This window comes from Xenopus laevis, chromosome 3L (assembly GCF_017654675.1).
Source record: "Xenopus laevis strain J_2021 chromosome 3L, Xenopus_laevis_v10.1, whole genome shotgun sequence".
In the NCBI taxonomy this organism is placed as follows: domain Eukaryota; kingdom Metazoa; phylum Chordata; class Amphibia; order Anura; family Pipidae; genus Xenopus; species Xenopus laevis.
Genome location: NC_054375.1, coordinates 68,844,193 through 68,859,806, shown reverse-complemented (window position 1 = coordinate 68,859,806; position 15,614 = coordinate 68,844,193). Strand labels below are relative to the sequence as shown.

At 39.8% G+C, this 15,614-nt stretch overlaps 1 protein-coding gene across 12 annotated transcripts in view; it reads right to left on the bottom strand.

The window, feature by feature from the left end:
• Positions 1-1,419: 1,419 nt before the first annotated feature.
• nav3.L (neuron navigator 3 L homeolog) overlaps positions 1,420-15,614 on the bottom strand; it is a 383,175-nt gene continuing 368,980 nt past the window's right edge. For all 12 annotated transcript variants that reach the window (XM_041586363.1, XM_018252482.2, XM_018252484.2 and 9 more), the window contains 3 exons: positions 15,306-15,424; positions 14,653-14,853; positions 1,420-2,493 (listed from right to left, as the gene is read on the bottom strand). In XM_041586363.1, the coding sequence (XP_041442297.1) occupies positions 2,374-2,493; positions 14,653-14,853; positions 15,306-15,424 (440 nt within the window). In that variant the 3' untranslated portion in view covers positions 1,420-2,373. The remainder of the gene's footprint in view (positions 2,494-14,652; positions 14,854-15,305; positions 15,425-15,614) is intronic.

Here is a 15,614-nt window from a genome sequence, read left to right as displayed (position 1 = left end):
ACAAGAAGAGAGTAGCACCAGTTTATAGTTCTTGAAGGTAGCATCTGTTATTTGTTTTTCTACACAATGCCATAGCCCTTGACTTAGTTGTTTTACTTGTTCAAATACATTTCCAGTTCTGTCACTTATCATTAGGTCTCATGCAATCTGCGAGTTCTGAAATGTCCATAGAATGTATTGGCTCCACGTATATGTTATGTAACATGCTCACTGTAGCTCCTGCATAGTCATAACAACGGTAAGTACAAGACAAACACACCAGGAGAAGGGAATGAACAAATAAACAACGTGAAGTTGCATTCGGTCTCTTTTACAACATACAGAGAACACCTGTAAATGAAATATACACCAACAGGAAATTTGTTTTGCTTGGTTTGTTTTAAAGGGTGCAAGGCATTTTCTTCTCAAAATTGCTATTTATATACAACTCCCACCCACAGACTGTGCAAAACCAACCCTTTTTGTAAAATAAAATCTCTATATTGTTTTCAGTGTTCTAGTGACACCAAGTACAGTACTCCATGTACAATAGGAGAAATTGAAACATGCCTGAAATTATATAGAAGGTGGGGGTTTGATATAAATTAAACCTAAAAGCTTTGTGCTCATGCTTCATCAAGCGCATTCAGCACTGCTGGAAATTCATTTAAAATATCTAATCTATTTGTCAAGAAGTTTCAACAACAACAAAAAAAGAAATCTTACGGATATCCTCCTGTTTCTGGGTTGAAGTGATGGTAGATGTGTGCTGTTGGTTACCTGTATTTTAGAGATAAAAAAGCTAATCAAAAAGAAGTATGACTATAAAGTCAATGAACTCTTGTTTAAACATCCTAAAATGTTTAAAGGGATACTGTCATTTTTCAAAATGAATCAGTTAATAGTGCTGCTCCAGCAGAATTGTGCACTGAAATCCATTTCTCAAAAGAGCAAACAGATTTTTTTATATTCAATTTTGAAATCTGACATGGGGCTAGACATTTTGTCAATTTCCCAGCTGCCCCAAGCCATGTGACTTGTGCTCTCATAAACTTCAATCACTCTTTACTGCTGTACTGCAAGTTGAAGTGATATCAATCCCCTCCCTTTTTCCCCCCAGCAGCCAAACAAAAGAACAATGGGAAGGTAACCAGATAGCAGCTCCCTAACACAAGATAACAGCTGCCTAGTAGATCTAAGAACATCACTCAATATTAAAAACCCATGTCTCACTGAGACACATTCAGTTACATTGAGAATGAAAAACAGCAGCCTACCAGAAAGCATTTCTCTCCTAAAGTGCAGGCACAAGTCACATGACTGGGGGCAGCTGGGAAATTGACAAAATGTCTAGCCCCATGTCAGAATTTAAAATTGAATATAAAAAAATCGGTTTGCTCTTTTGAGAAATTGATTTCAGTGCACAATTCTGCTGGAGCAGCACTATTAACTGATTCATTTTGAAAAAAAAAATTTTTTCCCCATGACAGTATCCCTTTAAATGAGAGAGAACTCAATGGGCAATTCATTATTCAAATACTAAAACATAAGCAGCAGAAAAACAACAATGGTTCTTGGGCAATGCCTGACTGGTAAAGCATTATGATATTAAGGCAGTGAGACAGCACCATAGGAAATGTTTCTCTTTGTTCACTGCTAAGGCTTACTGAGATGAAACTGAGCAAAACCTTAATCAGTGTTCATTCATTATTGACAATAAATAGGTGAAGCTGGGCAGAGAGTTGGCTATTAAACAACATGATGACAAAGAACACTCAACTTAAACAATATGAATTAGATACACTGCATTGTTCATAACCATGAGAATGGCAGTTCAGAATTACAATTGGCACTTATCCAGTATATCACAGTAGATTTTCTGGTTGCACATATCACTTTTGTGCTTCTCTGAGGACCTTTCTTCTGATTGACCTTGGAGGCAGTACACAACAATCTCACCAATGTAGTCATGTGACCGGCACCATGTATTACATCAGAGGTTTGAAGTGGATTTTTTAAAAAATATTAAGAAAAAGCACTGCACAATGGATACAGTATATCATCAAAGAAGAAAATGCATTATACACAGAACCTGTGCTGTAAACCTTTTGGAAACCAAAATAATTCCAGTTTGGCTAACAATTGTGCAATCTGCTTGTTTGCCCTCTGTCTAGGGCCCTCTCTAGTTAATTAAATGAGTCTCATTCTAATCCACTGACATTAAAATTAAATTAATTCAAGCAATCCGCCGCAGTTTTTACTTCGACTTTCCGCTGCCAACCAGGATATTTTCCTGTTTCTGTGCCTTTAGTGTGCTGCTTTACAAATGGCAGTGATCGAGTGGAAATAACACGTTTCTTTTTCAGCAACAATTCCACATCTGTGATTTTCTGTTTAAAGCGTTGATTCAAGTGACGGATCCAGAATTTCATCATGGTGGCTTGTGCTATCGCTGTCACAGCTTTGTGCACTAGAGAAATTGGCTGCTTCTTGGAGTCGCATTAACATATTCATCTGAAAAGAGTAATACAAGGTATTTATGTACCACTTGTTATTTCAATCCATGGATGACAATATACAGTATGAATTCTGCCACTGCACTTCATAATCCTAGAAAAACAATACATACAGCAGCATTGGGTATAAATGCAAATTTACTCCGGGTGAAAATAAAAAGGATTGTAAAATGCAGTTTAATTATAACACCAGCACTAGAAAGATTAAGGTAGTCTTGCAGCAGCAATCCATATTAGTTAGGGAATTGTTCATGCATCAAAAAATGAACATTGTCTCTTTATATTAGAAAGACTTGTTGCAGCAAATAATATAATGATGATTTATTTGATGGTCATTTTCCTAAAGCACCACAGCAATGGGAACCCGTCATCAGGAACAACTAGCTCGAAACCAAAAAGCCAAGGTGAAACTGACAAGTTTGTCATCAAATAATATTGCCCCTAACATGAAATAGTCTTAAACACTATCTATATTAACAATTTAATTGACATAATGCCGTAATTGCCATGTTAGTCATTATAACGGATTTCTCTCTGTTTCTCTCTCTCAGCCCTGTGTACAAATCTTACATACCCATGAAATCTGCAAATTCTGACTATATGATGTCACATCTGATTTTGATACAATAATAAAATGAAATGCAACTATAATGCTAAAGTTGTACATGGTACTTTTCGTGCACCATGGCCAGGTTTGATTTCATAAATGCAATATCATACAGATTTTATGAGGAATTATAAATATGCTCACATGAGCAAAAAAAGAAAGAGGCTTTAAGTCTAAACAATTTCTGTACTTCATGAAATTAAAATCAGGTACATTGGTCATATCAAATCTTACATAAAATGCTAAATTTGCACCACATCAAAAGAGCAGAGATATGCTCATAAGTAACAAAGAGTCAACCAGTGTATCCCAGTTTACTAGGTCTAAGCAGGGGAAAGCTTGGCATGGAAGGAATTGTTAGTGTAAAACAAACAACTAACTTGGGTTCCACAAAATATGATGCAGTTAAAAGAAACTGTAGATTGACAAAAATGTAATATAGAATTTGTTGCAGCTGGTTTGTTCACTACCTATCCAACCATCATCAGCAATGAATAAGGTGACACAAAATAAATCAGCCTTTCGGATATTTACTTAATGAGTAAGATTGATATTTTGAGTTAAATGGCCACAAATTCTGTCATACCATATGTCCATAAGAAAAATCAGAGCCAGGATACATTTATGTAATCTTTAATTAATGTGTATTATGTGTATTTGGCCCATTGGTTTCCCACCATCTTATGAATATATTTATATAGCTAGAAGAAAACAAAGCTTCCATCATAACTCTTTGAGTTGATAAAAAATTGCTCTATATATATATATATATATATATATATATATATATATATTATTTTTATTAACATGTATTTATATAGCGCCAACATATTGCGTAGCACTGTGTATATATATATATATATATATATATATATATATATATATATATATATATATATATATATATATATATTGTTCAATTTTAGTATCATGTATCATTTAGGAGCTAATAATCCAAATATATATATATATATATATATATATATATATATATATATATATATATATATATATATATATTGTTCAATTTTAGTATCATGTATCATTTAGGAGCTAATAATCCAAATCAGTTCAACATACAAAGGAATTCCACATCTCAAGTTACCTGTATTACATTCAATTAAACATTCAAATCACAGATTTGAAGTCCCCAGTTTCTCTTATATATAATGAAAGATTAATTACAAAACAGTGTAATTTCTTGTCAATTTACATTCCAGCTTTACTGTTCACATTGATTGCCATTTCTGTAAAGTGGGGCCTCCCAGGAGTTAATATATTTTAATAGCATGTAAAAAGACTCTCGTTTGCATAACTTATTATACAGGGAACAATGCACTATTTTCCCATTGTCACCATTTTGGAAACTCTCAAATTAATTTATCATAGTACAGGTATGTGATCCTTTATAAGGATACCGGTTATCCGGAAAGCTCAGAATTAATGAAAGCCATCCCCCATAAACTCCATTTTAATCAAATAATTTACATTTTTTAAATTATTTTTTTCTTTGTAATAACTGAGTGTCTTGTACTGATCCCAGCTAAGATATAATTAATGTTTACCTGATTTTTGGGAGACTTTATGTATAGTGATTCAAATTACAGAAAGACCCTTACCTCTTATCCAGTAACCCCAGGACAAAACTTTATATAAGCCCAATAGGATTGTTTTGCCATCAATATGGATTTATGCAGCTTAGTTCTGTTTTATTATTAAAGATTGAAAAAAAAATAGAACTACATGCTTAAATGGACTCTATGGAGGATAGTCTTCTATATAATAGATCCTACACCTGAACATTGTAAATTTAAGGTTTTCAAACCAGAAATTCGGCTCTTTGTGGACATTGTGGACCTCCTCCTGCACCAAAAAGGTGAGTGTGGCGGGAGGATGGCAGCACCTGCCTCAGATTTCCAAAGCTTGAAAACAGGAAATAGACTAGGAATTGCTACTTTCAAATTGTATAGGTGTATATTACTCTAAGGGACAGAAAATTGAGGTGCTATCCTACGCCACATAGAGTTAAATGCACCATTAGTCCTACTCTGTCTGTGTTTTAAAATTGTGTGAAACAGGTGTAAATAAAATGTGCTTAATATCCTGATTGATAGAACATTTAACTTTGTTGAAAACACAGGGTAATCAGTGAAAAGGACCCCTTGAATAGGGCTTGTAGTGAGGGATAGGATAGAAACTGCCATAGTAAATGCTAGGAATGTCACCAGGAATACAAACCGTATGTAAATATAAGTATTCATTTTTTTTAAGTTAATCTATTACTAAATATCAAATGCTTCTAGGAATCGTGATAGGGCCCTTGGAACACTTGCTGATGCATTTCATGAATAAAAAACTTGAGGGTTTGTCTCCTTTCTCCTTATTAAAAGCTAAAGAAGTCACAGACTTAAAAGTAAACTTTATCAGATTTAGGCATATGGAAGAAAACTATTATTGTATGCAGATAAAAGAACCTGCACTTTTATTTAGCCTGGATTTAATGATGCATGACAGTGATTATCATCTTTCTGTGGAATAGGCCACAATACATTCAGCAGAACAATAAAGGTAAAATTGAAAAATAAACATTTATTAGCATGAAGAAACCATCAGAGCCATACGGCAGCACCATCTGCTGTTCTTTTGCTGCTATTATCATTAAAAATAAAAGGCAAATTGTTTCCAGCGTTAATCCAAATGAATCGGGATTAATGTGATCTAACGCAACACTGTTGAAATACAAAAATAAAATGTTCTTTACATGTTCCCTTTTGTCTCTGCTTTATTTGATTATTCAGTTCCTCTTTCTCCTCCTCTCTTTTCCTTGTTTATCATTTTTCTCTTGTAGTTTAAGTTGCAAGTTCTGCTTTTGTTTATTTTCATTATTTTGTGTTACTCTCTTAATTAGAGATGTCGCGAACTGTTCGCCGGCGAACTTGTTCGCGCGAACATCGGGTGTTCGCGCTCGCCGGAAGTTCGCGAACGTCGCGCGACGTTCGCCATTTTGGGTTCGCCATTGTTGGCGCTTTTTTTTGCCCTCTCACCCCAGACCAGCAGGTACATGGCAGCCAATCAGGAAGCTCTCCCCTGGACCACTCCCCTTCCCTATAAAAACCGAAGCCCTGCAGCGTTTTTTCACTCTGCCTGTGTGTGCTGAAGAGATAGTGTAGGGAGAGAGCTGCTGCCTGTTAGTGATTTCAGGGACAGTTGAAAGTTTGCTGGCTAGTAATCGTTTTGATACTGCTCTGTTATTGGAGGGACAGAAGTCTGCAGGGGTTTGAGGGACATTTAAGCTTAGGTAGCTTTGCTGGCTAGTAATCTACCTTCTACTGCAGTGCTCTGTATGTAGCTGCTGTGGGCAGCTGTCCTGCTTCTGATCTCATCTGCTGACTGCTGCAATAACAGTAGTCCTTGTAAGGACTGCTTTTATTTTTTTTTTTGTTGTTTTACTACTACTACTACTACTATAAGAGCCCAGTGCTATAAGTCTAGCAGTGTTGGGGAGTGGGACTGGTGTGCTAATCTGCTGCTCCTAGTAGTTCAGCAGCACCAACTTTAATTTTTTTTTTTAATATTCATTTTTTTTTTATTTTACTTTTTTTTATTTTACTACCGCTGTAGTAGTGTATAAGTTGACCTTTTAGGCATTATTTGCCCTGTAGGCATTTTTTGCCCAGTGTGTTATTCAACCAACTGCCATCTAGCTGTGTGACCTTGTTCACATTCTGTCTAAATATCCATAATATTACCGTCTCCAGAAAAAACACCGGAGTGACTTTTTCAAGCAGCCATAATATATTTTACGTAATCCGTATCCACCGCTGTAGTAGTGTATACGTTGACCTTGTAGGCATTATTTGCACAGTGTTTTCTTCAACCCGCCATCTAGCTGTGTGAGCTTGTTCACATTTTGTCTAAATATTGATAATATTATCGTCTCTAGAAAACCACTTGAGTTACTTTTTTTCAAGCAGCATTCATATATTTTACGTAATCCGTATCCACCGCTGTAGTAGTGTATACGTTGACCTTGTAGGCATTATTTGCACACTGTTTTCTTCAACCCGCCATCTAGCTGTGTGACCTTGTTCACATTCTGTCTAAATATCCATAATATTACCGTCTCCAGAAAAAACACCGGAGTGACTTTTTTCAAGCAGCCATAATATATTTTACGTAATCCGTATCCACCGCTGTAGTAGTGTATACGTTGACCTTGTAGGCATTATTTGCACAGTGTTTTCTTCAACCCGCCATCTAGCTGTGTGAGCTTGTTCACATTTTGTCTAAATATTGATAATATTATCGTCTCTAGAAAAACCACTTGAGTTACTTTTTTTCAAGCAGCATTCATATATTTTACGTAATCCGTATCCACCGCTGTAGTAGTGTATACGTTGACCTTGTAGGCATTATTTGCACAGTGTTTTCTTCAACCCGCCATCTAGCTGTGTGAGCTTGTTCACATTTTGTCTAAATATTGATAATATTATCGTCTCTAGAAAAACCACTTGAGTTACTTTTTTTCAAGCAGCATTCATATATTTTACGTAATCCGTATCCACCGCTGTAGTAGTGTATACGTTGACCTTGTAGGCATTATTTGCACACTGTTTTCTTCAACCCGCCATCTAGCTGTGTGAGCTTGTTCACATTTTGTCTAAATATTGATAATATTATCGTCTCTAGAAAAACCACTTGAGTTACTTTTTTTCAAGCAGCATTCATATATTTTACGTAATCCGTATCCACCGCTGTAGTAGTGTATACGTTGACCTTGTAGGCATTATTTGCACAGTGTTTTCTTCAACCCGCCATCTAGCTGTGTGAGCTTGTTCACATTTTGTCTAAATATTGATAATATTATCGTCTCTAGAAAAACCACTTGAGTTACTTTTTTTCAAGCAGCATTCATATATTTTACGTAATCCGTATCCACCACTGTAGTAGTGTATACGTTGACCTTGTAGGCATTATTTGCACACTGTTTTCTTCAAACTGCCATCTAGCTGTGTGTATTATCGTTTCCAGAAAAACCAACTGAGTTTTTGTTGTTGTTGTTTTTTTAAAAATAATGCCAGGCAAAGGCAGGCCGCCACGCAGAGGCCGTGCTAGGGGCCGTGCTGCTATGCAATCCTGTGGCCCTAGCAAATTGCCCAGTTTTAAAAAGCCAATGACCCTGAACTCCCAAAATGCTGAAGAGGTAGTTGACTGGCTTACACAGCACACCCCATCCTCTACCGTTTCTAACTTTACCACAACATCCTCCTCATCCTCCACTGCTATGGCCACCCCACGTAACACTTCCTCCACCACCGGTGCCCCTTCTTCACTGGAGTCAGAGGAGTTATTTTCCCATGAGTTTCTTGAACTGAGTAATGCGCAACCATTATTGCCAGAAGAAGATGAAGGAGATGAGGACCTTACACCAGATTTAATTCTGGCAGAGAACACGATAGAGATGGACATAATGAGTGATGAGGAGGAGGTCCCCGCTGCTGCTTCCTTCTGTGATGTGTCAGAAGAAATTGATGCATCTGAGGAGAATGATGATGAGGAGATTGATGTTTTGTGGGTGCCTAGTAGAAGAGAGCAAGAGGAGGGTAGTTCAGATGGAGAGACGGAGAGTCAGAGAGGCAGTAGGAGAATAAGACTTAGAAGAAGCAGGGAGGACAGCCCGCAGGGATCAGTAGGGCAACAACATGTATCGGCACCTGTGTTCAGCCGGCCAACGCACCCGCCATTGCCGCCAATGCCGCCAACTTCTACTGTTACCGCCAGATCGCACACTTCCAAAAAGTCAGCAGTGTGGGATTTTTTTAATGTGTGTGCCTCTGACAAAAGCATTGTAATTTGCAATGAGTGCAGTCAGAAACTGAGCCTTGGTAAGCCCAACAGCCACATAGGTACAACTTCTATGCGAAGGCACATGAGCGGCAAGCACAAAGCACTTTGGGAGCAACACCTCAAAGGCAACAGGCAAACTAAAAGCCACACTCCTTCTGGTCCAGCATCTTACTGCTCTACCTCTGCTCTCCTTGACCCGTCTGAACCACCCTCCACTCCGCCTTCCACCTTGACCACCTGTTCCCATTCCCAGTCATCTGCCACCAGCCAAGTTTCTGTGAAGGCCATGTTTGAGCGTAAGAAGCCAATGTCTGACTGTCACCCCCTTGCCCGGCGTCTGACAGCTGGCTTGTCTGCACTCTTAGCCCGCCAGCTTTTACCATACCAGCTGGTGGACTCTGAGGCCTTCCGCAAATTTGTAGCAATTGGGACACCGCAGTGGAAGGTACCCAGCCGCAATTTTTTTTCTAAAAAGGGAATACCACACCTGTACCAACATGTGCAGAGCCAAGTTACCGCATCTCTGTCACTTAGTGTTGGGCCAAAGGTCCATATGACTACTGACGCATGGTCCTCCAAGCATGGTCAGGGCAGGTATGTCACCTACACTGCCCACTGGGTGAACTTGGTAATGGCTGGGAAGCAGGGAATGGGTAGCTCAACAACAACAGTGGAGTTGGTGTCACCGCCACGGATTGCACGCGGTTCTGCCACCACCTCTACTCCTCCATCGCTCTCTACCTCGTCTTCTTCCTCTTCTTCTTCTTACTCTGCTGCTGGGTCCTCCTTCTCCTCCTCCACACCTGTGCACCCCCAGCTCCCCCTAGGCTATTCGACGTGCCAGGTACGCCGTTGTCACGCTGTCTTGGGGATGACGTGCCTGGAAAGCAAAAACCATACCGGATCTGTACTCCTGTCATCTCTGCAGTCACAGGCCGATCGGTGGCTGACCCCACACCAACTGCAGATCGGAAAAGTGGTGTGTGACAATGGAAGCAATCTGTTGGCAGCGTTGAGACTGGGCAATTTAACACATGTGCCCTGCATGGCACATGTGTTAAATTTAATAGTCCAACGTTTTGTCTCCAAGTACCCAGGATTCCAGGACGTTCTCACCCAGTCCAGAAAGGTGTCGGCCCATTTCAGACGTTCCTACACAGCCATGGCACGCCTTGCTGACATTCAGCAGCGCTACAACATGCCAGTCAGGCGTTTGATTTCTGACAGCCAGACTCGCTGGAATTCAACGCTCCTTATGTTGGAACGTCTGCTGCAACAACAAAGGGCCGTCAACGAGTACCTTTTTGAACTGGGTGGTAGGACTGGATCTGCAGAGCTGGGGATTTTTTTCCCCCGTTACTGGGTGCTTATGCGCGATGCCTGCAGGCTCATGCGACCTTTTGAAGAGGTGACAAATATGGTCAGTCGCACCGAAGGCACCATCAGCGACCTAATACCCTTCGCTTTCTTCCTGGAGCGTGCCGTGCGACGAGTGACAGATGAGGCTGTAGACCAGTGTGACGAGGAGCTGGAAGCGCGCGATTTCTGGTCGGAATCACCAGAACGAACCCAGCACCTGCTGCAACGCAGGGAGAGGTGCCAGAAGTGGAGTCAGAGGAGGAAGGTGGCTTTGTGGAGGAGGAGGAGGAGGACCAACAGGAGCAGGCTTCCCAGGGGGCTAGTGGTGACCTTTTGGGGACCCCTGGTCTTGTACGTGGCTGGGGGGAGGAGACCGTGGATGATGCAGTCCTTGATAATGAGGAAGCGGAGATGGATAGCTCTGCATCCAACCTTGTGAGAATGGGGTCTTTCATGCTGTCATGCCTGTTGAAGGACCCCCGTATCAAGAGGCTTAAGGAGAAGGACCTGTACTGGGTCGCAACGCTACTAGACCCTCGGTACAAGCATAAAGTGTCAGAAATGTTACCAACATACCACAAGTCCGAAAAGATGCGGCATTTACAAACCAGCCTGCAAAACATGTTGTACAATGCTTTTAAGGGTGATGTCACTTCAGGAACTCATCAACATTCCAGGGGCAGAGGTGCCAGTAATCCTGCCACGAGCGCACCTGCAAGGACAAAGCCCTTTGGCCAGTCTGTAACGTCAGACATGCAAATGTTTTTCTGTCCAAGGCAGCGCCACAACCCTTCTGGATCCACCCTCAAAGAACGCCTCGACCGGCAGGTAGCGGACTACCTGGCATTAACTGCAGATATCGACACTCTGAGGAGCGATGAACCCCTGGACTACTGGGTGTGCAGGCTTGATCTGTGGCCAGAGCTGTCACAATTTGCCATGAACCTCTTGTCTTGCCCAGCCTCAAGTGTGCTCTCAGAAAGGACCTTCAGTGCAGCAGGAGGGATTGTAACTGAGAAGAGAACTCGCCTAGGTCACAAAAGTGTCGATTACCTGACCTTTATTAAAATGAATGAGGGGTGGATCTCGGAGGGTTACTGCACGCCGGAAGACTTGTTCTGACTTCTATGCAGCTGTCCTTCTCTTCAAGCCTCATGACTCCACACACAGCTGTCCTTTAGCGTCCTCCTCCCTCCGCCACCGTTACAAACTAGGGTGCAAACCCTACTGGTTTAATTTTTTCTGGCCTCTGTGCTTCAGTGGCTGCAACCAAAAAAACTGGGCAAACAATGTCTACAAGGTCAACGTATGGCAAAAAATGACTATTTTCAGCATTTATATGGCATATTTTTTCTGGCAACTGTGCTTCAGTGGCTGCGACCAAAAAAATGCATATTTTCTGCATTTATATGGCATAATTTTTCTGGCCTCTGTGCTTCAGTGGCTGCAACCAAAAAATTTATATTTTCAGCATTTATATGGCATAATTTTTCTGGCCTCTGTGCTTCAGTGGCTGCAACCAAAAAAATTTATATTTTCAGCATTTATATGGCATAATTTTTCTGGCAACTGTGCTTCAGTGGCTGCGACCAAAAAAATGACTATTTTCAGCATTTATATGGCATATTTTTTCTGGCCTCTGTGCTTCAGTGGCTGCGGCCAAAAAAACTGGGCAAACAATGCCTACAAGGTCAACGACGTTGACCTTGTAGGCATTGTTTGCCCAGTTTTTTTGGCCGCAGCCACTGAAGCACAGAGGCCAGAAAAAATATGCCATATAAATGCTGAAAATAGTCATTTTTTGCCATACGTTGACTCAACGTATATGGCAAAAAATGACTATTTTCAGCATTTATATGGCATATTTTTTCTGGCAACTGTGCTTCAGTGGCTGCGACCAAAAAAACTGGGCAAACAATGCCTACAAGGTCAACGTATGGCAAAAAATGACTATTTTCAGCATTTATATGGCATATTTTTTCTGGCAACTGTGCTTCAGTGGCTGCAACCAAAAAAACTGGGCAAACAATGTCTACAAGGTCAACGTATGGCGAAAAATTACTATTTTCAGCATTTATATGGCATATTTTTTCTGGCAACTGTGCTTCAGTGGCTGCGTCCAAAAAAACTGGGCAAACAATGCCTACAAGGTCAACGTATGGCAGTTGTTTAAAGAGAACAGTAGATTACTAGCCAGCAAAGCTACCTAAGCTAAAATGTCCCTCAAATCCCTGCAGACTTCTGTCCCTCCAATACAGAGCAGTATCAAGCAGATTACTAGCCAGCAAACTTACTATCATCTGTCCCTGAAATCACTAACAGCTCTCCCCCTACACTATCTCTTCCAAGCACACACAGGCAGATTTTTCAGATACATTTTTGCCCTTGATCCCCCTCTGGCATGCCACTGTCCAGGTCGTTGCACCCTTTAAACAACTTTAAAATCATTTTTCTGGCCAGAAATTTTTTTTTTAGATGTTAAAGTTCGCCTTCCCATTGAAGTCTATGGGGTTCGCGAACCGTTCGCGAACCGCTCGCATTTTTGCGCAAGTTCGCGAATATGTTCGCGAACTTTTTTTCCGACGTTCGCTACATCCCTACTCTTAATATAGTATATTTCAACCATTCAGGAAGATCATGATTGGCTTTTCTCATTCTTAAATTAGCTTGCCATCTATTCTGTTCTGTTGTCTGTGTCTCCAATTAACTAGCTTGCACTCGTTTCTGCTTTACACATTTCATGCACTCTACAACTTTCCTCACTTATCTTTTTTGCTTACCCATATGAACTCTATCTATGTTCGCTAGAACATCTCTGGGCATCACTAGGTACCTAGTATAGCTAATAAAAGGTTATGCAGATTATTAATGGCTTGTCTGTATTATACAGATGCATCCAGACTGGGAAGAAGCTGTTTTGTGCACAGATAACAAATAGACTCCTTCACTTCAGCCTCCCATCAAAGTTTAACATCTTACTAGCACCAAACTATTAATACCATAATTAAAATTCAATATAAATTTCATACCCAGATGTTTTTATTTAGAAATGAGTATAATTATGGTACAGGTAAGGGACCCGTTATACAGAATGCTCTGGACCTCGGGTTTTCCAGGTAATGGATATTTCCATAATTTGGATCTTCATACCCTAAATCTACTCAAAAATTATTTAAGCACTAAATAAATCCAGTAGTATTGTTTTGCCTCCAATAAGTATTAATTATAATCTTAGTTTGATTCAAGTATAAGTACTGTTTTATTATTATAGAAAAAAAGTAAAAAGTTTTTAAAAATGTATTTATTTGGATAAAATTGAGTCTATGGGAGACGACCTTCCCATAATTCAGAGCTTTCTGGATAATGGTGTTCTGGATCCCATACCTGTATTTGAGACATGAATATGTTGCATATGAGCAAAGCTGTCACAGGCAACCTATAGCAGGCTCTTTGCCACGTATCTGTAAATATTATTTTCCAATATAGCAGCAACACTTCATTGTTTTGTTGGAGATATTGTAGGCAACCATGCACAGAACAAACAAATCCCTTACATGTAATGCCCTGGTTGGAAACAAACCTAGAAACACAGCAGTGCTAACCATTATGCTATCATTCAAAGTATTCAGCTTTATATATGTACAAACCACCATATTTAGATTATTGGGATGATCTTCATTAGCCTACTGCAAAGGCAATCCTGGCCTCTCCACCCCCTGAGGCAGCTTGCTGTAGCAAGGTCAGGGGGTCCATGTAGAAGGCAGAAGGGTCCAGGGGTGCCAGGACGTTAGTGCAGAGAGCATAATTGTGCTCTCTGCGCTAGCGGAGCCAAATTACTGGTTTGAAAACTGTAAATTCGGCTCTTAAAGTTACCAGGAGCAGAATTTTTGCTGCCCCTGGTAACTAGTGGTGGGCTGCCGCCTGCGGCAAGTTTCTCAACTGACCTCATTGGCACAGCACCCCTGGCCAACTGTCCTCTTGCAGTGATCTGTGATTTACATTATGGCTTTCACTTTGTCATAAATTAAAGAACATGGGATTACTCATTAAATAATATATCGTACACATATGAACATAATAGTGGAGCTGTTATAAGTCTTCGCTAACTGTCTGTTAGACCAATGTATATGTAAAAGTAGCACCCATAATAAACAGGTATTGTACCTACTGTTTGTAATGCACCCATATTATCTTCCTGCTCCTATCTCAATGGATCTTTCATGTTAACACAATAAATCCAAAAATGTTAGAATATGAGGCAAGTCTTGGGATTGTGACCTTATCATTTAGTATAAAAAAGCAATACTCAAAAAGGAATACTTCTCTTTTCTTTAAATTACTTACCAATGGGTCACCCTCTTTTTCGCTCCGTGAAACATTTTTTGAGGTTGTTCCCTCTTTGGCAGTGGCAAATCCATCATAGCCCACATCCTCTGGTCTCAACTGTAATAAGGCTGGGCTTTGCTGTTGTGATGAAGTACTCCAAGGAAATGTCTCCAATACCCACTTTGATGGATCTTCCCAAGGGGCTCTTTTTCCATACATCTGCAACATTATATTTGGGTTTAAATACATAATGACATTGTTACATGGCTTCTAAAAGCTATTAAATGGCACAAGTTCACTGGTCCATAGCTAACAATCAGCACTTTGCTTGGCTGTTACTAGATAGAAAATGAAACTGAACATTTGATTGCTTTCTATGGGAAACTGTAATAGTGCAATTTAGCACATATTGTATGTTTGTAAATCAGCCAACATTTTCAGACATCAATGGCAGGATGATTTGGGCATTTGCCATTTTAGTAATCAAACTGCCTGAATTCACCCTGTGTAACCCAGCATTTGGGGCATTTGGCCATTAGGTTACTAAAAACAAGGCACGCTTAAACCCCAAATAACCCAATGAACAGTTGCTCCAGTTATCTATTTATGTCAATATTATTATAAGTCCGAATTATATTTGTTATGATTCGTTTAAGAAATAATTGTTGTACCTGTAGTCCCTCTCTCACTGCCTCCAGCAGATAAGGAATTACTGAATAGTTCCAAAGGTCTGTATACCATATTTTAGATCCATCCACATCCATTGGGCAGGAAAGGAAAAGTCGGGGACCTAGGCAATACAGGTAGTATGGTTTTAATAACATATTTTAAAAAAAAACTTTATTGAATGTTTTACCAATATTTTTTCTGTTTTATTATTGTCATAAATAGCAATATCTATGGTCTTTCTTTGATACCTTATACATAATGGTATATGCTTCATATACAATGCTCTATGTAATTCCTTCTTGGCTATGTAT